Source organism: Aythya marila (assembly GCF_965140915.1).
Source record: "Aythya marila genome assembly, chromosome: 20".
In the NCBI taxonomy this organism is placed as follows: Eukaryota; Metazoa; Chordata; class Aves; order Anseriformes; family Anatidae; genus Aythya; species Aythya marila.
The window spans coordinates 4453296-4477562 of NC_139061.1; the positions used below are offsets into that span (position 1 = coordinate 4453296).

Consider the following 24267-nt stretch of genomic DNA (forward strand, 5'->3'; position numbering starts at 1 on the left):
AATAGCAAATCACAGCCTGTGGAATTAGTCTTGTCAAGAGCTTATCTTGCACTAAGGAGCTAAGTACAGTCATTTTACTTTTTGCAATAACAAGTTTTTGGGGAAAGTCCCAGCATCCAGGTTTAAGAAGCTGGACCTGCCCTTCAGTGACGAACGAAACACTGCACGTGCTGTGTAAACCAAATTGGACAAGTCATTCATGGAGACAGTGAATTTTGTTGGAAAGGGTAAGACTAATCAACAGAACCGATGGTACTACCTTTATTTATATGTATATATATTTTTAACTGTTCTGCCAAGTTTTCAAATTCCACCCAGAACAAAAGTGAGCAAATTGTGGTTTTCATTTGATGGTGTCAGTCATGTAAATTGGTCTCATTCTGTCTGCTTCCTAGTGCAAGATACAGCTAGCTGAAAAAAAAACTATACTCCTACAAGTATTTCTGTCAAAAGCTGTTGCAGACCAACAACTGTATGGTCCATGAGTTCAGGAACCCTCATCGCCCAAAGTGCTCATCCTAAGGTAAAAACAGAAACACGTGCTACCCTGGAAATGAGCCTTAAAATGAAGGAGCTCTGCCAGCCCATTAGCCACACGTTAAATTAACTTTCTGTATACATCGTAAATATACAGAAGGCATCACAACATCCAAATCTTTCCTCTGAAGAGCATTATATTTTCAGAAATAAATAGGGTAAAGGCTGCTCCTGACTGAATGAATTCACCAGATGGGTTCATTTGGCCCTGTTCTTCAGAAATCCAACCATCCCTCTCAAAACATGCAAAATGGTGCAAGTTGATGCTGAGCAGACAGCAGAGAAACTTGTTCACATAGAGAAGGTTTTTACTGCTATACAGCTAAATAAAAACCAGCCAGGGCATAAGCTGGCTTGAAGGCTGCAGTACATGCACTTACCCTGCGTTTGAATCCTCACGCTGCTTGACCAGTGCCAGTGGTGGGATCTCGCTCCGCAATAAATCTGTGTAGTTCACGTTGTTTCTCACACAAGTTTTCCTTTGGGTATTTCAAAGAAACAAGTCCAAAGCCTTGCAAAAGTTTTGGGAGTTGAAGGCAAGGTATAGTCAGGTGCTCTCTTTCCCCAAGACTCCAGCTTTTGAAGTGAACACAAAGGTTTGCCAAGAGTTGATGCTCTGGGCTCCAGTATCTTCGTGTACCTGCACTCTGAATTATAGATTGAGTGTGATATAGTCAGAAGATAAGAAAACAAGTCAAAACATCTGAGTCAAGCAGGTTACTGAGCTCAGGCAGTGGTCTTGTATTCATAATCCTTTGAGGAGAAAGTCTCTGGAACACATCTGAGTTTCAAATCCAGCAGTAACTCTAAGTCCAGTGCTACCTCTAATTACAACACGTATATAAACAATGTGGAATTTAATCAGTGCCTTTGAGAAGGCTGGCAACCAGCTCTCAGCCTAAAGCTCACAGATACAAGCAGCTCAGCTTCCCAACAATCAGCAACTGACTGAAGGGCTGTTCAGCAGGTCACATCCCTGCATTCACTGCCCTGTGGGAAAGAGTTTGAAGGGGACTTGGAGCATCTGCTTAGCCTAGCTGAACTTGGTGCAGCCACTGGTACATTCCTGGAATAATCTTCCCATTTAAGAATTAAACACACAAAAAGATGTCTCCCCAGTTACAGGCTGATTGCCACGTGGGAACTGAGAAGTGCTTGATTACCTCCTTGTTGAACAGGGACTAGCTTGGTCTTGATGATATGGCCATTACAGGGCGTAACACATGGGAGATATCCCCTTATGCCTCCTGCAGGTATTGAAAGGTGAGACCCTGAAGACTGAGGAGAAATCACAGTGCAAGGTAAATGCCTGTGCGGGGCAGGTTGGTGCAAGCTAGAGGTGCTCACTGCATTAAGAAGCTTTTCTCGTGGCCCCTTCAGGACCTAAACTAAAACAAAGCAATCTTTAAACAGGGAAACAGCAAAATTTGTTTCACTGCTCTTCCAGCTACAGGGTTGAATTTGGAGGAGTACAATGGGGCCTTTTTCATGTTCCTGATATTCTGGAGCCTTCATGTTGAATTGAAAGAGAAATTTTTCTTCCTCCAAGTTTGTCTTCATGAATGCAAAGCTATTGCATTAGGTTGATGAGTACTCTCTTCATTCATAGTGACTAGGATTTGGGATTTTTAAATTAAGAAATTATTTAAAACAAATCACTGGCAAGATGATGGGAAATTTAATTGAAGTTGTTTGCAATTATTCCTGCCAAGCTGTCACAAGATTGGTTAGGTTTGGGTTGCAACAGTTTTAATTATCGATTTTTCCAGTTTTCTGTATGAGCTATGTCATTTTTTTGCTCCCCACACTTCTTGCTTTTTTTAGCTACATCCTTCTTTTATGTGGTACTGTATCTTTAATTTGGGTGACATTAGATTACACCAACTGGACTTTCTCTCTCAGCTGGGGTTTCATTCCTCGCTACTTACACAACAGTTGGACCACACTCTTGTGCAGTCCCAGTTCAAATACGCTTTAAAGGTGAACACAGCCTCATATGCTGACATTAATGATGTTCATGCCTAAACAAACCACTCCAACCACATTTTCCATCTTAGGCAGGATACTAAGATTCATTTTAACCAGGGCATATATGCATCTTGCCATGTCTATGTAACTTAGAGAGTGGATTTACTTCTGATGCGTGCTCATTTAGAAATATATTTTAATGAAATGTTTAGTGCTTTATCTTACATGCATACTGTGCAATACCATAGTGTGTTGTTTTCCTTTTTTTTTTTTTTCCTAAGACTTCATTGAAATTCTTAATGTTTCTTTGGACTCCAATGTGTTTTTGACTTGGCTCAGTTCTGGTAGTAGGAACGCATTTTCCTTGCCTTGAGCTAACCAGAAGCAGCAGCAGCACATTGCACAACTGACAGTCGCTGCAGTTTGTGCACCCTGATGTTCACCAGCAATCTGGTACTCCGGGGGAGGTGGAGAATGCTTCTCTCCAGAGTATCCAACCTGCACTTACTGTAAAGAATCGATAGCAACCCAGGGAAATAAGAAAAAAATAGAAGAACCCTCGTCTGCTCCCACCAAACTCCACAATAATTTTGCCATCACCTTCCACAGGAACAGGGACAGGCTATAAAAATCAGATCCAATTCTGCAGGTAGCATGAACGGGTGCTACTTTCAGAGGAGCCGAGCGTATGGCTCACAGGTGGCTTTCTGAAAGTTTGGCGCTGGGATTTAGGTTCAGTCCCAGTCCCTGCAATGAACTATTTTAATGTAAGAACCTAACCACTGTGACAAAGGCTTCCAAAAGACATTCAGCCTCGGGAATTACTTCTCAATACAATTTAGTGGAAATTCATGCTCTTCCATGTTTACAGCTTCTGTGTTATTTGAGACTACATTCCATTCTGGTGTTTGTTGGTATAGGGTTTAAACTACTTGCCGTTTCTGTGATTGCTTTGAAACCAAGCAATTCAAAGGTGCTATAATTGTCCACAAAGCACATTCCCACCCATAGAAGGAAATGTTAACTTTTTCACTAGTTATTTTACACAGTATTTTTTTATTTATATCAGTGTGTTTTGTATGTGTGCAAACGGTCCCAGCTTCTCCCATTGTAATAAGCTATACATCCATTTGGTCGTTACGCCATACGCAGCATTCTGCAGTCATGTACGTTCTGAATTAGGACAAGAATAACTCTCTTCTGACACGATGAATTCATTTATGGCAGGCTCTAATGTTTGTTGTAAACACAACCTGTTTGTTCCACCTCTTGCATGGTTACTTATCTGTTTTCATATTGCTATGTTATTGTTCAAGATATCTATTTCTCTTTATTTGCTATGGGTTTTGTTACTGTATATGGAATGTTTTGTATTCAGCATTTTCTTACAGAGCAGAGTGGGAACAGTATTCAAGAACCCACAAATACCAAAGACCTTTCATGTAATGCACTGAGAAATAAACATACTGTAAATGAGTACGATGTCAGGTGTCCTGTATTTACGGCGTTCAAAGCAAGTTCAAGTGAACTGCATCCTGGGGATGCAGGGGGAACGGGAGAAACAGACAGAGAGAGTACAGTGCTTAGGAGTGGGCATTAAAAATATGTTGTTACTTGCAACTTGCCTCCCTTCCTTGTTTTCTTACAGTTCAAGGAATTCGAATTGTTGAATTTAGGAGCAACAGCTGCCCTCCTCCGCCTCCCTGCAGCCCTCTGGTACCTACTGGGCATTGGTCTCCTCCATCACCAGCTGCTTTTGCTTTTGTGCTGTCTCTGAATTTGCCTCTGGGTTCATTCAGGCATGCGCACACAGATACACACACACTGCAGACTCTTCACCTCATGTGACCGTCAGTCAAGGATGTGGTTGGGAACTTTTTTAAAATGCTTCCTACTCTGGGAACAGCTACCCATTTAGATGCAAGTCCCTGGCTGGCTGCACAGGGATGCTTTCCCCTGTGAGGGAAGGACCTGGGCTGTGTCTGTCAGAGGTGACAGGTCTGGTTTCTGAACTTGTTTTTGCATCCTAAAGAAAACAAGATGCATAAATTGCAGCTAATTTGTTTCCCTACTGATCAGATTACACTGTAGATATGCAGATGCCAATCATGTAGCAAAAGCTAAGTCTTGTAAACAGTGGGAAATGCCCACGGAGTCAAGGCCTCCACCTCATGCAGGGTATTTTTGCAACGCAGCTGAGGACATATTCAAGGTAACCTGATGCCAGACATTCCCATACAGTGCTTCCCTGGGTTATAACACCCGTGTGTATTATAAAGAAAGAGTAAGTAGGGAGATTGCATGACTGATTGCCTTTGCTACCTCTCTCAGGATACTGTATACCCAGTTCAGAAAAACAAAAGGTGACAAGTTGGTTCAAAAACAGATTGGAAGATACCTGACTAGACTTTAGGAAATAATCTGCTTGGCTTTAAAGAAAGACTGGCAGCTGATGAGGCCCAACTTAGCTACCTCTGTGACTCTGTGCAAGAGTTGGAAAGTGACCAACAGCTGTGCCAGAGGGCAGGTTTTGCCCCCCATTTCAGGATAAGATCAAGCACCCTTAGACAAACCCAATCCCATTTTTTTGATCCACATGACACGCTGGATAGCACACAGCCTTTACAGTGTAGTAAGGCAAAGGCATATTGGCCACTATCTGGCAGATAAAACACAGCAGTCCATCCGCTCCTTTATCAATGCCAATGATTAACTACTGCAGCAATTCGCTGAGGGCTGTGCTAGTGCCTTTACTACTAGACATTTTCAAATTAAGTGGATTTTCTCCTCTTAAATGTGCAAGCATGTGTGTACAATCCAACTCAGAGAGTGAATTCATGGAAGCCATACTGGAGGACCTAAAAGTTAGAGCTGGTGCCTGTGACATTACAAATGCCTGGTCTTGAGCCTGCCTGTGCTTTTCACAATGTGGCAAAGCACTGGCTAAATCTGCTGCCGTTTCACCGTCTATACAAAGTCATTAGTGCATGCACGTGAGCTCTTTTTGTAGCTTCATACTAAAAGCTGAATGCCCTGAGTGCATCTCTAGGACATGCAGCCTTTGCACAGCCCCCAGAGAGGTCTAGGCTATGATGGGCCAGGGCTGTCCAGGATGGAGAACACCTGGCATCACTATTTTGGGCTGAGACTGGCCACGTACCAAGATAAGCTGGAGGTGTCCCACTGATCCCACGCTACCAGGGTGGAAGGGAAAGGCTGAGTCAGAAAGCCCAGAACTGGCCCGTACATAGCATCAGTGTGTCTGGGGCAGCGCTTGTGTGACTGTGCCAACAAAAACCTGGCTTACTGGTTGGAGTTAATGTTCAGCCAGTTACACTTTGTGAAGGTTAAACTTCAGACTTCGTTCAGAAAACACACAGGGATCAACAGTGCACGATAGGATCTTGGCCGCAACCTTCTCTCTACTCCTCAACCACAAAAATGTCTTCAGAAATGGATAGAGCCCAGGTCTACCTGGTGACAGGAGGATGTGGTTTTATTGGTGAAAAGATTGTAGAGCTCCTGTCTCAACAAGACTACATCAAAGAGGTCAGAGTTTTTGATTCAGGAGCAAGAGAAGAAGAAAAAATCATCCCAGGTAAGGCAAGGGCATCATCTTGTATTTAGCAGCCATAACCCTCCCTCTTTCAAGACAGCGGGTATTTTACTGGAGATGCCAGTTATGGGGAAGGAACCTGGATTAAACAGCCTGCATGGAGCTTAACTTCCAGCTTGGGGGGGAGGGGAGGGGAGCGGGTTCAGCACTGCACCACATCAAAGCAAAATGCTCCACAGGGAGCAGCAGCAGCTGGTCTATCACAGGGAGGAGCCGAGTCCCCACAAAGTACCAGCTGTAAGGAGAAACACTCCCTGGGTACCTCACACAGGATCTTGGCTGCCCAGTTGGCTCTGCTCACCCACTCAAACCCCCATGCTCCTGACCTGCTCCAAACAGTTAGCAATTCCGAGAAGACAACCAAATACCTTACAATAATAGAATCAGTGCTCAGAAGCTCAGTGTCTGCTAGAGATATCATGAAATAAATTAATAATTGAGAGAAACCTATAGTCTGACTGTGCTGTGCAAAAAGTGGAAGAGGTGAGGCTCAGTAAATATGCTCCAAGATACTAAATTAATCCATTTGATCATATCCTGAGTGCTGCCTTCTGAAGTTTCAGCAGGGCTGATTACAGTGAGATAACACTGGGGAAAAGCAACCCGTTTTACTGGATCTGAGAGCATCCACCCCAAACAAGCCAACACAGCTCACAGTTCTCTGCAGTTGGTGGTGGGCTGCCCAAACCCTCAGCCTGCTTCAAATGAGTCAAAAAAAAGTGACATGGGAGCTCCTATCTGATAAGAGGTATTGATAAGGAGGAGAGGGACTTCAGCAAGTTAAAAGATTCTCAGGGAAATGTCACTATCAGAAGTACTTCCTCCACAGATGAAATCACCATACTGCTTTCCTCGGGCTTCATGTAGCCAGTTGCATTAAAAGTACCCAAAACTGAAGGGGAAAGCTGTTTAACCATTAAGGAGCTCCCATAATCCCTGCCTTTAGCCCTTAGGCTAAAAGGGCTGATATTCCTCCTCCGTGCTTCACAGTTTTGTATCTCTGGGCACTGCTCTCTTCTGGAGAGGTGGCACCAAGGGCAAGACAGAAGCCAGGAGTTTTCTTCTGTCCCACAATCTATTCCCCGTTTATGCCTGTCGATACAATTATGCCTTTTGCCCAGTTGCATGACTGTGGCAATAGGCAATCTAGCCCAACCTAACCCTTTCATGAATTGGGTTGGGCCCGCTGCCTCTTCCCTACTAAGCCCAGTATCTGCTCTTTGTCCCTATCATATTTTCATATTTCGCCCTTATTTTTTTTTTCCTTCAGACTCCATTAGTTACAATCAGCTTGTACTCTAATCCTCCAGCGTACTTTGAGTCCCTCCCAGTTTGATGTTATCTGCTGATTTAATGAACAAATATGCCAGGTTCTTGATGAAAACAATAAAAAGACCCAAATACAGCAATAAGCACTGGAGAGCCTCCGGGCAGCCACCTCCCACAGCTGGCAGCTCCCTGGGAGCTGTAACTCAGCCAGCTTTGTGCTCACCCTCGTGTGGCTTGCTTAGACCACGTTTGACTGACTTGCGTATGAGAATGACACAGAGTTTCCAAAGCCCTTCTAAAATCAAGATAGATGACGTTGACCTGTTCCACTACATCCACACAGCCTGCTAGCTTGTCATAAGAGCAAAGGAGATTTATCTGACATGATTCATTCTTGCCAGATCTGTGTCACTTGCTACTATTCTCCAGGTTATCCCACTGGTGCTTACACACATGTTTAAGTCCTGAAATTCCTCACATTGAAGTTAAGCTGTTCCATAATTCCCTGGCTCTTCTTTACCTCCTTTCTAAGCACAGGTGTTTCATTTGCTCTACTTCAACACATCCTCCAAAAGTCCTCCAAACTATCTGATAGAGCAATAAAGCTGCAATTACATCCATTACCCCATTAGCAGTCCTGGATAACACTCACCAGTGTTATCAATTTGAAAATTTCTCTTGGTGCTTGCCACCTCCCTCCTTACAGCTGAGCTCTTGTTGGTCTCTCCTTGGTCTTAATTGCACCAGCTGCCCTAAGACAGTGATTAGAAAGGAGCTATATAACACTTCAGCCCAACTTGTAGCAGGCTTTTCTTCATGGCTAAGTAGAAGCAAGCTGCCCCCCCACCATGAGGCTGCTGACTCTACTCTCACTTCAGCACCAGCACAGCTTTTCAGCAGGAGCATCTTCCTCTGTTCTCCAGGCAAGCGTATCCTCTCTGCTATATGGGCAATATCTTCCTTCTCTTCCCCTCTATTTGTGCTGAATTTACTCTCTCTGTTAATATTAAATATCCTACTGCTATGGACTAATTCACCAAATTTTGGTGATGCTACTTAAGAAATCAGCTTAATGCTTTTGTTAAACTTCTGCCTTTCCCTATGTCCCTTGCTTCTTGGCAAATGCAAACCTAGCATCCTCAGTTTTCTCCCTACTTTGAATTGACAAGATCTTTTATCCCCTTGTACTTACAGTAGTTCACCGAGGGTTTCCATGTCATAACACTTCCATAGCTGGAGTCACACACTATTCCCTGAGCTGCTCCTTTGCTTGATCCTTCAGAAATCACTACTCTGATTCCTGGCTGTGTGGGGCTCTGCTGGAAGCCCCCAGCCCAGGGCAGAGGAGACACCTTTGCCCCAAGGCATCCCTGTGGCTGCCTGGCTTGTTACAAAAGTCCTGGGGAGCACAGCTTCCTGACCCATCTTCTTGCTGGCCTATTCCCAACCATAGAAAAAGGGAAAAATCCCACTGAGATGTTACAACACCATCTCAAAGCATGAAAACTAGTAGTAGATGCCAACAATAGCTGTGTATGGAGCAGCTATTTTGAGAGACAAGGAGAAGGAAAAAACAACAAACCAGCTTTCTGAATGGCTCAAAGAGAGGAATTCCCTATGAAACTTCATCTGACCTGTTACATTATTTTCCACTCCCACCTATACTATCTGCAATTTAAATAAAGCTTTGTGCAATGTCCCTCAAGCTTGCTTGGTGTTATTTCCACCACACTCTAGAAGTCTTCTGCCTTAAGGAAATTGTGTGGGACAGCCTCCCCGTTCACACGTCCTGCAGCCAGTCCTGCTGCCAGCTGCAGCTCTGGGCCAGCCGTCTCCCAGCCTTGCTCAGCTCTGTCCTTGGCTGCATGTAAGTGATGTGCAATGACAGCTGCAGTTATTCTGACACACAGTTGGTGCAAACTGGCAAAGTGCTGTGCTGAATTAAACCAGATGCAGATCTGGTTTCTTGGGGTTCAGAAAGCAGGGATGTATTTTTCCCCAGTGTGATGTATTCAAATGGCAGAGTTGTCAGCGTGCTGCTGCTTGCCCTGCAGAGAGGAAAGCTTTCCAAGCAGGATCTTCATCCTGCAAGAAGGTGAGGATGCTGTTTTGTATTTTTCCCCCCCTGCATTTATGCTTATATTATTCTTCTCCAGCTACCACTCATGTGACAGTGATGAAAGGAGACATTCGAGACTACAATCTGCTCCTTGCTGCCATGCGGGGTGTTCACGTGGTTATTCACACAGCTGCTATTGTGGACTACAGAAACACTGTGCCCTTCTGGGAAATGAAAGCTGTCAACGTTGGGGGTAAGCTCTTTAAAACAGGCAATTAAATACAGACTTAAATTCACACGCCTTGGTGTGGAGTCATACAAGAGGCTACAACATATGTATCCTCTCTGACTTCGTGCTCCTGTATCCCCTGAATGCCACAAGCACCACTCCGCTGTGAGATGAGAAAGGTGCACTTCCAGCAGGGGGGTTTCTGCTTTTTCCCTCTGTTGCTCAGGGCAGGCTGTGCTGCTCCTCTGCACAGCTGTAAAGCTAAATCTCATGAAGTCAGATGTGCAGCCAGATACTGTGTAAGTTATTCTAATCAGGGGTATAACTTTCACTAGTAATACTGATTCAGAACATACTAAACAGTTTCTTCTCACTACAGGTATGTGAGAAAGACAGTGATCAAAAATTAACCCCTGTTCTAAATACTTTGTGGCTTCCCCCGGGGGTCAGAAAATAGTCTTGCATGGGTGGGGGTACAGGGTAGCTATCAGTTGAGCTGCATCCATGCTATAAGGGAGTGATATTATTTTTAATAGTCATAGAGGTTGCAACTATTACATATCTACAAGCCACACACAGCCAAGATCTCCATGACTCTTTCTATCACCAAGAGCTGATTTCATGTTAAGTGCAAGATCTGCTTAAAGAAAACTTGATCATAAATCTGTGAAATAAGTATGGGCTATAAAGATAATGAAATCCCTATTACAGCAGCAATTCCAATGGCACCTCAGGCTGTTAGCTACTAGAATAGTTGTTAACCACAAGGAAACAATTTTATAGATATATGTGTGTGTATATACACATGCATACTGTATATACATGCATGCACACATCTCACTTGGTTACTGCTTAGGGCTACTCCTACTTTCTGATATATTCAAGGGCAACATTTAAATTCCATCCATTCATTGCTGTAGTTGTTTTCAAAACCAGATGCTTTTAAGAGCCTATATTGTGTGTGTGTACCAAGAATACCCAGAGCCTGAGGGCTCCTGCTGCCTTTTAATGGCTTTGTGAGATCTTCCTCTTCATTGTCTGCTTGCTATGAGCAAGGTATTTTAGTGCACTGAGGTTTCCACTGATAACAGTGAACTCGGGCAACTCCCCTGTTCAGCAAACCAAACCTCTGTCAGATATTTCTGACAGCACCAGAACATCGCACAGCCCATGTTTCTGCAACGTGACTGGTGGCTGAGTGTCTCTTTGGGAGCAGTTGGAGGTGGCTCAGCAGGAGCCTCACCTGCAGCTGATCTGTTCTGCACTTGTGCCTTCCCTTGGATGGCTTCATGTGGGCGCCCCAAACTAAGGCTGCGGCCTCCACTAGGACTACTCAGAGTCTTAAATGCAGAGATTAGTCTGAACTTTTCCATTAATCATAGCAGGTAAAAGAATAAACCTGAATTGTATTTGACACCTACTGTAAACTTCATAGAAGGGGGGGGGGAAAAAGTCAGGACAGGTCAACTACATAATCTTAGCTGGCTCCTCTGTGCAGCTCAGGCCACAGAAATTCATCCAATTACTGCCTTAAGCCCAGTAATTTGTGGCTAAATTGGCTATGCCTTTTCAAAGGACTTTTGCCTAGAATTAAGGACAGCAAATTAATGGGCTATCTATCAAGTCTTTCAGCAAGCCATAATGATGCTTAGGAGTATTAGTGTGGCTACAGCTAATTACTAGTGCTGGCAAAAATTTACACCTTTGTTCTGCTTTGTTCCTTCTCTGTTTCAACCACTGGTTTCTGAATTGTGTTACAGTCTTGACTAGACCGAGGAGCCCTCTCCTACAAGAATTGCTTTTTCCATCTAGTCAGTCTCTTTAATCTGTTTTTTATTAAGCTGAATGGATTTTAACTTATCTGTTTCCAGTGATATTTATCTACAGGGGTTCTCAGTAAACTTTGTATAGTACAGGCCAATGAAGAAGTAAATTGTTTTCTACCAGGTCTTCATATTGACTCATGCTCTCTGAAATTATCCTAAACTCAGGATTTCCTTGATAATTTAAGATCATGCCTTTAAGAACAAGAATAGAAATTGCAAGCCCTCCTGAGCAAGATCCGCAGCATGGCTCAAGGGCAGATCCTGATTAGTCAGGTATGAATAGTGCAGAGACTTCCCGAAACCAACTCTATCGGCAGCTTCCTTTAAGATCTGCCTTATCAGATTTGAAGGCCCATCAATATGCATCCATGGGTTTGTTGTTGTCATTCAGGCTATTGTAGAATCAGCTTGATTGAATCATGATAATTGCAAAACCCTCCCTGGAAGAGTTGCGAATCACTTAAAAGAGAAAAAAAAAAAAAAAAAAAAAAACCACAAAACCACACACTGACCCACAAGTTCAGCCAGAAGAAGCATAGATACTGCCCTCAGTACTAGTTAACCTGACTGCTGTCTGGTTACCACACTACCTGAAGCAAACCAGTTACAGCTTTCACTCAAGTAGCAAATTCTCAGCTCTTTTAAGTTGAAAAAACAAGACACAAGTCACTAGGTTGTCCATAACATGTGCAAATTAATGACACTTGGAACATTGCAAGCTAAGATCAATGCTGGATTTTACTACCTTTACTGTCAAATCTGTCCTTACTCCCCTAGACAGATACTGTTCCTATATTCCTAAAAAGGAATAAATACTTTATCTGAACAAACATGGCAAAAAAAGGGGGGCTTTTTGGTACCAAATTGCTCTGTTGTTTCCTTGTTTCACATGGGAGACTCAGCCTAGGACTGTATGAAATGTATTATGAGATTTCTGCCCATGGTTTTCTTGAACCAAACCATGCTTCAGTTTCATCTGGATTTCATGTGGATTTGTAAGCTGCACTTACTATTTTATTTAATGTTTAGTAGCTACCAGGAGGAGTCTGTTGCAATGTTTTTCACCCTACAGTCACTTCCATAGAGCAGTATACATGTATGCAACTAAAACACCAATTATTTTGCCAGAAGGCTGCAATTCACCATTTGCCAGTCTGTTCATGTATCAAAAAAAGATGGACAACATGGAATTTTGCTCTGCCAAGCTGTCAGCTTCTTTTTTTTTTTTAACAACCATTAAGTCAAAGTTATGTCAGATGCTAATAGCCATAGAGATTAAGCCACTTCATAGCTAAAGATGTAGCTGTGGCTCCCATGTTATAAAACATCCATACCTGTGCAAATGTACCTGAGGAGCAGCAACCTTGACTTATGGCTTTACATTTTTTTGGCCATGAAAAGGATGGATCTAGTCCAAGTCAGAATCTCAAGTCTGGAAATCTCATTTGACCTGCATAACAGAAACCAAAGCAAGGCAGATGATGTTTGTCCTCAGGTACTGAAAACGTGTTAAGGGCCTGCTGTGTCCTGAACATCCCATACGTTGTCTACACAAGCTCCATCGCTGCGGTGGGACCTAACACCTTGTGTGAGCCCATGTGCAGGTAAGGCCAAACAAATCTTTTGAATCACTCTGGATTTCCAGTTAAACAGCAATGAAGCTGCAAACAGCTGGAGATTTTTGCTGTGACTCCAAAGGACAACATATATTCCTCTTCCTCTTGATTCTTTTACTCCTCCTTAGAAATCCCTCTTTGCTCTTCAAGAATCACAGCCCTTCCCAGCCAAAACTTGACCATAAAGTTGACAGAGAGATCTAGGACCCAGCTGCACCTCCAGGCAGCCCTCCATGTGCTATGGACCTGCTCCTCTAAGCCCTAAAATCAGTTTTGGTATTAGATCTGAGCTGCTCAGGGTTTGACAAGCTTGAGTTTTACCCTGCTATTGGGTCTGAGTTTTCACTTACCTCACTCTGAGTTGACCCAAAGGGCAGGTGTTCTGTCACCAACCCACTTTCCTCTTTTTCAGCTCCATAGCGAATTGCTAGTGAACCTGCACCAAGCTCCTAGTAACAAGAGATCAAATGCATATGGACTATTTTAGCGTGACCTCAGAAGAGGGTACTTTGTTAACATAGTCTTGGGCCACAGCTGCATTTGGTGTGTAGCTGCACTCTCTGTGACCAGGCTCTGACCTGGCAATGGCACCCTATCCCTCAAAATACCTTTCCCTGGGAGGTGTTTGCCAGGGTTAACTCCTGGACTTTCTGCTTTTGGATACATGCTCAACCCATCTCTTCTGCATGTGGCTCCTTCAAGACTAACCCACAGACTCAGAGGATGTAGTAGAGCTTAGAAGCCCTCCTGGGGCAAAAGACAGGATTTGGAACAATGTGAAGATGCCAATATTGGGGTGGGTATTTTTTCTTCTCTTTGATATCCAGAATAGCCTTTCACAACCAGCTGACATTCCTGCTCGGGATCTGGATACCTCTTATATTCATGGGGCACGAGGACATGCACCTTGAACTGGGCTGATATTACTGAAGACCAAGAGCTGAAGCCACGTTACATTTGAAGGCAGGTGGAGATAGGGGCAAGTCTGATATGCACCATTGTAAGGCTGCTTGCTGATTTCAAGCACAGTTGTATCTATACAGACTGCTCAAACCATGGAAACTTGTGTACAAGGGGAACTGGCTCAAAACCAAGTTTTGTCTCTACAGGCAGCCAGTCTAGACACAGCTGGCTTCAGTCTCTTGGCTCTAGAAATTTGAGCCTAGCTAGAAAAGGCTGCTTAAGACATAACTTAAAATGACCTACAAGCCTAAATTTCATACTTGCAAGTAAACTAAGGCATAACCCAGTTGTTATGAACAGCATTTAAGCACCCAAATCCATAGAAATAAATGTCTTATGGAAAAAAAATCCCCAAGAGCAGGAAACCTCAACCCACTTGGGAGCACGAGTACAAAATGATCTGGTGTTATTGAAAGGCTATGGAATTTGGTCATTAACATCTCTAAATCACTTCTAAAAATGAGTGTATGTCCTTGTTTGAATTTTTAGCCCTGTGATTTGAGATGCATGTGAGTAGGTGATTTGAGAAATCTACCCCAAATCTTGCTTGAGAGGACAGTCCTTGGCCTTGTAATGATGCCCAAGTGGGTACAAGCAAATACCTATCCACACTGAGGTTCATTCACAGAGCTGACCATCCTCTTCCCCACCAACTCCCAATCCTTCTTTGTTACAAACACAAATAAAACCACCGTCTTTATCTCATTTTACAGAACACATTCATGTTTTTCCATCGTGCTGGGAGAAAGCCTGCTTTTGAGAGTGGTTCTTGTTCTCTGATGATTTTCACCTTAAGTTCCTGGAATTAAAGTGGGAGAAGAGGTACCCACATAAAAATTACACCACTTGTCCCACTAGGGAACCCAATGACAACTGCAAGGCAATGTAATGTGTCCATGTCCAGACTGAAAGCACAGGTCCTGTTTCCCCATCCCCACCCAATCTGTTCTGCTCTTTTCCCTCTCAGAGCATGATCCAGCCTGCCTTAGTTCCTTTTTCTCTTTCTCTGTCCCCTTTCTCTCTCGTTCCTTGTATAATTTTATTTAACTCACTTTTACATGCTGGGGAATTGACACAGACAAAGGATGATTAGTGTCTGGACAGGGTGATGGGTGCAGGGATAATGCTCACACCTCAGCATCCTACAATAATAGAAAATGCCTCTGTCAGTCTCAATCCCTCTGAGACAGCCACCGCTGAGATACCTTCTGACAATGCTGCTCCAGTCTTATTAGCGTTCAGTTATCTGTGATCGTTTTGAAAAGCAAGAGCATTATGCTGAGCTCTTTGTTACTACTAAGCTTCAAAAGGGGTGGGGGAAGGCAAATACGAGCAGAGCTCTGCAGCCCAGGAATGACAGGCAGGTTGCCCCTTGGTGAAGCTGCTGCTTTTTAAAAGCTTTGCAAGGCAAAAAATAAATTCAGATATAAAAAGAAAGCAATTAAAACTAGAACTTCTAGATAACCCCCCTAATTGTCTTGAGCCTCTCCTGGGGTCACAACAAACCGCGCACAATCAATCTTTTGTCGTGCTTGTTTTCTGGTTTGTCTCCTGCTCATCACCCGTAAACACAGGGAAGAGGAGGAGGGCTTTGTGATAAAAGCCAGGGGTGCACGGGGAGGCTGTATTTCTGAAGCTCCTAATTTATTTCTGTTGCTGCAGCACAAGACGGCCCTGATCTCAGCTGGGATATCTGACACACGAGATACCAGACTGCCAAACAGGCAGAAGAAAGGCAGCAGCATTATCCGGGTTTTACATGTGGGGATCTGAGCACAGAAAAGAGCAAGCAAGTTGCCCAAGGTCAGAGGGGGAGCCTGAGTCAGAGTTTGCTTTGCTGAGGCCCAGAGCTTGGCAAAAAGACCCGTGCTGCAGACTGGCTGCACGACCTTGTTGCAGGCCTCTCCAGAAGTGGCTCTGAGCCCACCTGAAACAGGAGCACGATGGCTCTTCACTGCCCTACATGGGGGTATCCCAAGCCTGGTGTTTGCCTAGCGTGAGTTTCTGTAGGAGAGCAAAATAATTAAAAAATGTGAAGAATCCAAATTCTGAACCAAATCCTGGAATGGACTAATGTGCACTAAAACACTGGGACAAAATGGCAGCTGCTTTCTTGGTTCTCCTTGGAATTATTTCCAGGCCTGGGAGGGCAGTTATTTGTTGGATCCCATTGACTCCCCTCCTCCTTGCTGCAAGTTAGGAGGCACGGCCAGCTGAGGAGCATGTTGCCTTCCTCCGCAGTCACAGCCAAGGGTCCCCAGATGGCTCCAAGCCCTGCTTGCCCTAGATCGTGGACCTACATTTTTGCTCTTCCCTCAAGCACAATCTGCTAGGGAAGATGAAGGAATAACCTCAGCACAAATCTGGTGATTGCACACCTTCCACAAGCCCACTAGCAGCTTTTGCATCACCAGCAAATGTCTCCCAACTCTAATCTACAATATGAGAAAATTAAGCAGCAGCAGCTTCTTTTAGTTTATAGCTCATGAGAGGCTTCTTGCTACCTCTAATGAAAAAAAAATAAAAATGTAGGATTGCTCTCATTTTCCTGCCCTCTATCATCTTGTGCTCTTTCCACCTTGCTCAGCCACTTGAGAGTTGCTTAAAAAGGTAACTGCACTGCCTTCTAATTTGCCTGCCAGAATATTGTTTGCTTCAATCACATGGTATTAGACAAAAGCAAATCCAACTCTCAGACATCAAATCATGCAAACCTGCCCTGTGAACCCACTTTTGCCTAACCCTGCAGAATTGCCTGGTATTTATTTCTCCCAGACCATAGCAAGGATCTTAGACCCATTCAATTCCCCACCAGAGGTAAGTCCCTGGAGGGCAGGGGCTGCAGAGTAAATCACGCTATGACAAACATCTCCTAGCCCCGAGCTCTACCTCCACAGTCACCCAGCATCTGCAATCTATTCCAGAGGAAACGAGGACACCAAATACAGCGGGGAAGTGGAGCTTCCTTATGGGAAGACGAAGGCCATGGCAGAAAAACTTGTATTTGAAGCCAATGGAAAAAAGGTACAAAAATCAATGGTAGCACCCCTGGTGTTTCAGCACAGGATGAGTGGGAGGAGACAGATGGTTAGAAAGGTCCCACAGCTCATATCCAACTGCTTCCTCGACTGGGTATACATACCAAAATCCCCAGAGTTTACCAAAGGCTGAGCCTGCCTGCCAAGCACTTGCAAGATCAAAGAGTGCTGCCCTTCATGCCTATGTTTAAACTCCACCAAAAGGAGTGGGGCTTTGAAAAGCACTGTGTAAACTTAAGGCCTACAAAACCAGGTTCACCTGGTTCGTACTGCATAAAGATGTATTTTCAGACATGCCTGAGTGACTTAACAATCAGAAATATTACCCAGACCCAGCCACCTACCTAAGTTGGCTGCCTAGTTGTTTCGGACTCCCAGTAGTCAGCAGACAGATGAGTCCTTCTAGAGGATGAAGCAGAACATAAAAATGCGACTTTTGTCCTGCCTGGAGCACCTCTCTCTCTTGGTTAAAGTTTGAGGTCAACCCAGTTTTGGTTGTTGCAAATACTCCTTCACACCTCAGCTGCAGAAGGAGTTAATGCTGTTAGCACCCTCCACCTGATCTTTCTCAGTGAACACCACCCATATGCAGGTGTGCTTTGTTAAAAATAAATAAATAAATAAAATCAAGTGGGCACCTCATTGCATTTCTAAGGATCCAAACCAGGCTCTAGCTGCCCAGATGAAGTTTGCAAAGGTTGACTCCTCTAGCCCAATTTCCCCGAGATTTTTGGTTTCATCTGACACACACAACATCACTGTGGAAGGTTTTAGCTCTGAATCCATTGCTCACTAACATCCCTCCCTGATTTTTCAGCTGAACAACGGTGGCAAACTCACAACCTGCATCATCCGTGCAAACACAGTATATGGGGAGAAGGCAACATTTCTGAGAGACCTGTATTTGTTTGCCAAAGCCAGGAATGATGTGTTGAACTACCTGGAGCCTGAAAACACCGAGCGCAATTCCACGTATGTGGGTGAGTGACTGATCTCTCTGCTTGTGGTGCTGCCAGGCTGTTCTGGTCCCAGGAGATCTTCCATTGCAGCTTACCCATAACTCCTGATGACAGAAAGATGAGTATGGGGATTGAACACAAATATTTTTATAACCACAAAGCTTGGTCTTGCTAAAAGAATTTTTAATATAGATGTTTACATTTTTAATTTTTTTTTTCCTTGCGAAGGGCTTTCTTTTTTTTCTTCCCCTCAATGTAGGGAAAAATGATGTTTAGAAAAAAAATAGCAGAAAAGAATAATAGGAACTTTCTTTGGTAACGTTTCAGTGATTTTATTGGGGAAGACAGAAATTCGGGAATATTTTTAAAATGTTTTTTGTTGTTTGAAAAGACATATTTTCATTACAAGAAATTACATTAACTATTTATAACTTAGGAAAAACATTCCTTGGAAAAAAAAAAATAAAAAGACTGTAATACATAAGTGATTTTTGCAAGCACGAAAGACTACACATGAAACCTATTGAAATAGTTTGTTGTGGTGTTGAATGCGTTACAGGGGAGTGTAACTCACCATTAAATCATGCAGGGCTTTAGTTATTTCTGTGCAGCTCACTTATATGTCTTTTTCCAAAAGTGCAGATAACAGTAGTTTGAAAATGCTGTAATGGAAGAACCAGGCCTAGATAAATCAAGTGACTTCTTCAAAGGCTCTCAGCAGAGCCAGGAATAAAACCCTCAAGCTCTACCTCCCATTCATCCTGCTCTCACTACAAAACACTGCCCTTTCGCTTCGCGTGAACCGGTATCACAAGGAACATTAATTGTCCAGCACAAAGGGGAGACCAAAGGTTTAAAGGCTCTTGGAGGTCTGGATTAACTACTCTGTCTCTCGGCAGTACAGCTGAGTAACACGATGAGTGCTTTCCCTGTTTCGCAGCACCGAAGAAGGCAGACCCAATGCACTCATTCATTTTAAGAGGAAACAGGCAAATCTAGCTCCTCCTGAATGCCTGTCTCTCTCCCCCTCTTATTTCTCCAGGGAGTGTTGCATGGATGCACATTCTTGCAGCAAGGCACCTGCAGCTGAGACCAGACTTACTCGCTGGTCAAGTGTATTATTGCTATGATGACACTCCAAGAAAAGGTTTTCTGGTCAGGCATCAGATCCTGTCTTCTACGGACCCTTCAATAAGGCTAGGTTCGCACATCCCTTACTGGAAGATGTGGTTGATAATACACCTGCGCAGGATAATCAAGGTCCTCTTGTACCCCTTCTGGAAGCCGCAGCCGTTCCTAAACTTGCCTTTACTGAACACAATAGTCACCACCTTCTCCTATGAGACGGACAAAGCCTTCAGGCACTTTGGGTACAAACCCCTCTTCACCTGGCAGGAGAGCAAGCAGAGAACGGCGCAGTGGCTGAAAGCAGCTGCAGGGAACCTATCCTGCCCCCATCTTCATGAGAAGGAGAATTAAAGCAGCACATTTGGGTAAAGAGAGAGTGAGCTCATTGTTGAACTTCACAACATGCTGTGGTCTCAGGCAGCTGGTGGGATGGCTGTAACCGACTCACACACTCAAGGGGTCTTCCCTGATAATTTCTGGAAGAGCAAGGAAACCCAGCAAGTTCTTGCTCTGTTTTAGGGCTTGATGGAAAAGAGCTCTGGAAAAGGGAAAAATGCTACCTCTTTTAAGATTGTTCCTGTTATTATTAACATATGAATGATTATATCTGTTTTGAAATGTTATTCCTATAAAATAAGCCTGCAGTCTCTTGTACTGACAATGAATAGCCTACCTTACATTCTAACCATGTGCCTGGACACCTGACCAAGCTTAGAGGTGGTTACACAAAGGTTGTAACTCAAATTCTCCTACCTTTTAGCACTCTAGCAGCAAAACAAAACCTGTATTCAGCTGCTGCACAGAAGGCAGACAGCAACTTGGGTGAAGGCCTTGGGGGCTGCATTTATGCTAAATAACGCCTGAACTTTGGGCAGAAGAGTGCATCTGAACTCATTCTGTGGCACTGGAGCTACAGTCCGTGGGGGAACAATATTTCAGAGATATTTTCCTAGCACAGATGGGGTGGGCACTTACAGAGGATTCACAACAAAAGCAAAGCCTGCGGTCGGATCAGTTTGCCAGTTCCTCTACCTGTAAGGCATGCAGAGGGGCTGACAGACCTACATTAAGCACAACAGATTTCAGTTTTCACCTGACCTTGGAGAAATGGGCTATTTTTACAATACTGGTTAAAATTTAAAATTAGTTCTGTTGTTTTGAGAATGTTTAAAGTATTCCTGTAGTCTGTGAACATGTAACCACCTCCTGAGTTTTCCTACAGTTACAATGTACATATGCACAAATAAAAGCTTATTTTAATTACTTCCCTAATCCTCCTGGAAAAAGCAAGTTTCAGCATGATATCTTTGATAGAAATGATCAAGATTTGCTTCTTGTTAGTCATAGCAATTACTCAGGAAGGAAAGCGAAGCGATACCGTGTGAGCTGCCAAGTTAACTTCACTGAAATTCATACTCACAAGAGAATTCTTTGGAAAATGAGCTCACAGATCCCAAATCATCTGCTCAGGTAATTCATGAATAATTTCAAATGACAAATAAATTTAGGGCAAACCAATACAATCTGTTCATAGAGAATGTGGGAAGCTGAACTGTGTAAGTTATCAGCTCCCTACTTTTTTACTCAATCCTTTGTGCTGGAAAGTTTTTCAGAAAGGGACTAATAAGATTGCTGGGTTTTCTATTTCATTAACAATTAGCTGGGCAGCTTCCTGCTATAATTTAAGTGGTAAATGACGGCTTGCTAAGAATTTGACAAAGAAATATATACCCAATTTCTCATGCACGTTGCCAGAGCATCTCTGCAATACAACAACGTCGACTGCAACAGGTTTTGATGCTTCTGAAGCCTTGTTTTTATCTTGCCAAAAAAGAGCCACTGGGTGGAGCTGCAAGTCTGTGAGACAGGTACTTTCGCCGTGTGATTTCGAGTGTTGCAACAGCTTTGGCTTGAGCTATTTTAAAAAAGAATCCGAAGACCTACCCAGAAAGCAAGGCTGACAGATGGGCTGGGGGTACCTGACCATCCAGGTTTGTCCTCAGTTTGTGGCATTTGGAGTTTTGGACTTCCCTCTGCTGCCTGGATGCATTCATCTTTTTATCCTAGTGTAGGCATATCATCAAAGAGACCAAGAAAATTATTTTTCCACTGGTAACTCAGAAAAGAATAAAAGTTTGCTTTTTATTAAAAAATATAATGAAATATGGTACTCTGACCTTTGAGAAAACTTGGCTAAGTAAAAGAGCTGATGCTGTCAGTCCCATTTGGAGCCATTGGTTTATTCCTTTGTGGGCTCTGGAGTTACTGAAGGTATTGAGTGGTATAATTGCCAAGCCCCAATACTACCCTAGAGACCAATGTATGCTCGCCTCCTTTCAGAAACCTCTCTGGGAACCTTATCATGCTTTTCTTCCTACCCTGCTCATCATCACCTATGATTTTGATGCTTAGCAGGATACAGATGACACACAGGATAAGGAACAGGCATTTTTAAAGGTAGTTAATGGCAGCATTTTTCAAAAGGACTTGAATAATTTACCTACTTAGCTTTTTTTACACCTACCCACCTCCCAAGCTTTGACAAAAGCAAGCAGAGGATTCCCTTTCCCTGCACATAGTAGAAGTGGGGGAAAAAGTTAGACAGCAAAGCCTCTGTACTGTTTTCCAAAAAGATGAGTAAGCTTCCTTTGGCTGCACTGCAGTTTGGCTCCTCCAAGCTAATGCTGCTGCAGACTTCCTGTTAGATCCTTGATTTTATCAGATTATAACTTGTTTTCTCCTGGCAGTGCTTTAATTCTTTCTACTGCACTGGGTTGTCATTGGCTTTTCTTTTCAGGGTCCCAGCCCTATTATGTAACAGCAGCAGAAGTAGGAAAAAAAAATAAAAAGAGGAAAAAAAATATTTCAGATCTGTTTCTACTTCTGGAAAGGAGCCTTTGTGCACAATTACTCATCCAAGAGATTCAGCAGGTATAACTGCTTCCCCCAGGGGCTCCATTATATAATTGGATTTCAGCCATACAAATTAAATCCTATCTTACCCCTTAGTTAAGCCAGGCAGTAAGTATTTAATGCTAATATCCCTGACAACTATTGCAGGGAGAAGCAGAGATGAAGCACAGAGGAGACAGATGCATGCTTCTCTGCTGGAGGAGCAGGGAGGATGAGCAGGGAGTGCACTGACAGAAAGGCACCTGCTATTTTTTAAAGCTGGCTAAACTTCCCCAGCGCGAGCCATGGCGTCTGCTGGCGGAGTTGTCTGAGCTGGAACGTGGTTTTTCCTCTGTTTTCTGCCTGCCGATGTTCCCATGTGCGTACTGAGAGTTCATCCCCCCAACACACACACACACACTTCAAAGAGCCGCATGCCTAACCCTGTTTGAGTTTCTATGGAAGTCTCTGTTCTTGTGCAATGTCTGAAAGAAGCAAGTTTAGTAACATTAAAACTCAAGCCAAACACACAAACAAGCAAAGAATTCCCAAATTAAAAAGAAAATCTTAACCGAGTTACTCATTCATCTGCATTTTCTATTGCGCTCTGTCTTCTCCGGGCATGTTTCTTTTAGACAAAGCCCTCTGGGCAGAGACCATCTCTTTTGGTGTCTGGTACATCAGTCACATAGTTAGTACATAGTAATAAAGGAAAATAGATTCATGGTAGGAGTTAAACCAGTCAGTCTGGTACCGTAATTGGAACATAATCTCATATTGACAGTATTTAACACAGGATGCGCTGGGAACAGATGGCAGCACGCCAGGCCTCAATCGTTCAGCAAATATTGGAAAGATATTTTCCAAGTCCAGCTTCTCAACCTCATCTCTGATATCGGAAGCTTCGCTTTCCCCAACGGGACTAGATATACTCACTAATCCTGGAAAAATCCCGGTGCACCGTGTGCTTCTGAGCTTGCAGGCAATTTGGCTAGCAGAGTTTCTGCTGGTAACTATCTTATGAATGTTTAGAGAGAGATTTTAAAAAGCACCGAGGGCAAAAGACATCCATTGGTACACACTTGCATGCCTTCCCCTTGCAGACAGAGACCATCATACCCATGACACAAGGCACGAACCCACGTGCACTTCCCAAGCCAGGGATATCCACCAGCATGTCGGTCTGCCTTGCCTTTCATCTCTCAGACCTTCAGTCTTACAATTAACTCACTGGGGACACAGTGGCAGTACAGAGTTGTTCCCTTCCATAAGCCTAAAACGCTGAGCAAAGGAAAGGAGAGGGAGCCCAGTTATGGCCAAGATGCATCCTGCAGTATGGAGCACGACACTGTGATTGCAGGAATAAACTCAGCTTTCCAAGGGTACGGGAGAAGTGTACCTTGCTTTCTGTATCTGCTACAGAAAGTTTAAATTGATTTTTCTCTATTTCAGCAATTAATTTCCATTAATCAGGTTACTGTACAATGCTTCACTATAATTCACAAGTTTTATGTATTATATGAATAAAATTGCACATATATTTTTATGTGATTTTCATTTAATTGAATTCCAAGGAGATTTATCTCCTGGGTTATTAATAAATCTTAATATGGCCTATAACACTCAATTGATATTTAATTAACCTGCAATAACTGCCTTGTAAAATGTAAATTAAATGCTTTATTTTTTCAGGCATATAACGTTAAATCAAATTCTTAATTCTACCAGCAAAGCAAAAAGGAGTGGGGGGAAAACAAGGCTCCAGGCCACAGAACCTTAGACCTGAAAAATATTAGATGTTTAAAGAGGCCCAACGTGGAAACTGGATCCACATTTTACTCCAGTTCCTCTCCCAAGGAAGTGCTTCTCCACTGTCTCCCCACCTTCAAAGGTCACAAGAATCTGGGTGGATTTAGATAAAACATCAAAATCTCAGGAGACTTTAAGAGAAGAGAGAGAAGCCCATTATTAATAATAAGTTTGCAAATTCCCATAAGTATTGTGGTATTTGGCATTTTTCTTAAAGTCTTGGCTCCTAGAGTCACATTATCAAACGAGAATGTCAATTTTCATTTAAAAATAAAAAAGGAAAGACGTTAAAGCCCTTTGATAGGGGGAAAAGTTTGCAAACCTGAATGTCAAAGGCATGAGAACTAAGAGACAAAAA

General features: G+C 43.3%; 1 protein-coding gene across 1 annotated transcript; it reads left to right on the forward strand.

Moving 5' to 3' along the window:
• Positions 1-5907: 5907 nt before the first annotated feature.
• On the forward strand, positions 5908-21797 carry LOC309886105 (3 beta-hydroxysteroid dehydrogenase type 7-like). The gene is made up of 6 exons (XM_082776674.1): positions 5908-6103; positions 9547-9702; positions 13000-13108; positions 17008-17107; positions 17939-18101; positions 19123-21797. Exons 1-6 carry the CDS (start codon positions 5947-5949, stop codon positions 19557-19559), a joined length of 1122 nt encoding a protein of 373 aa, XP_082632800.1. The 5' UTR covers positions 5908-5946; the 3' UTR covers positions 19560-21797.
• Positions 21798-24267: the final 2470 nt, after the last annotated feature.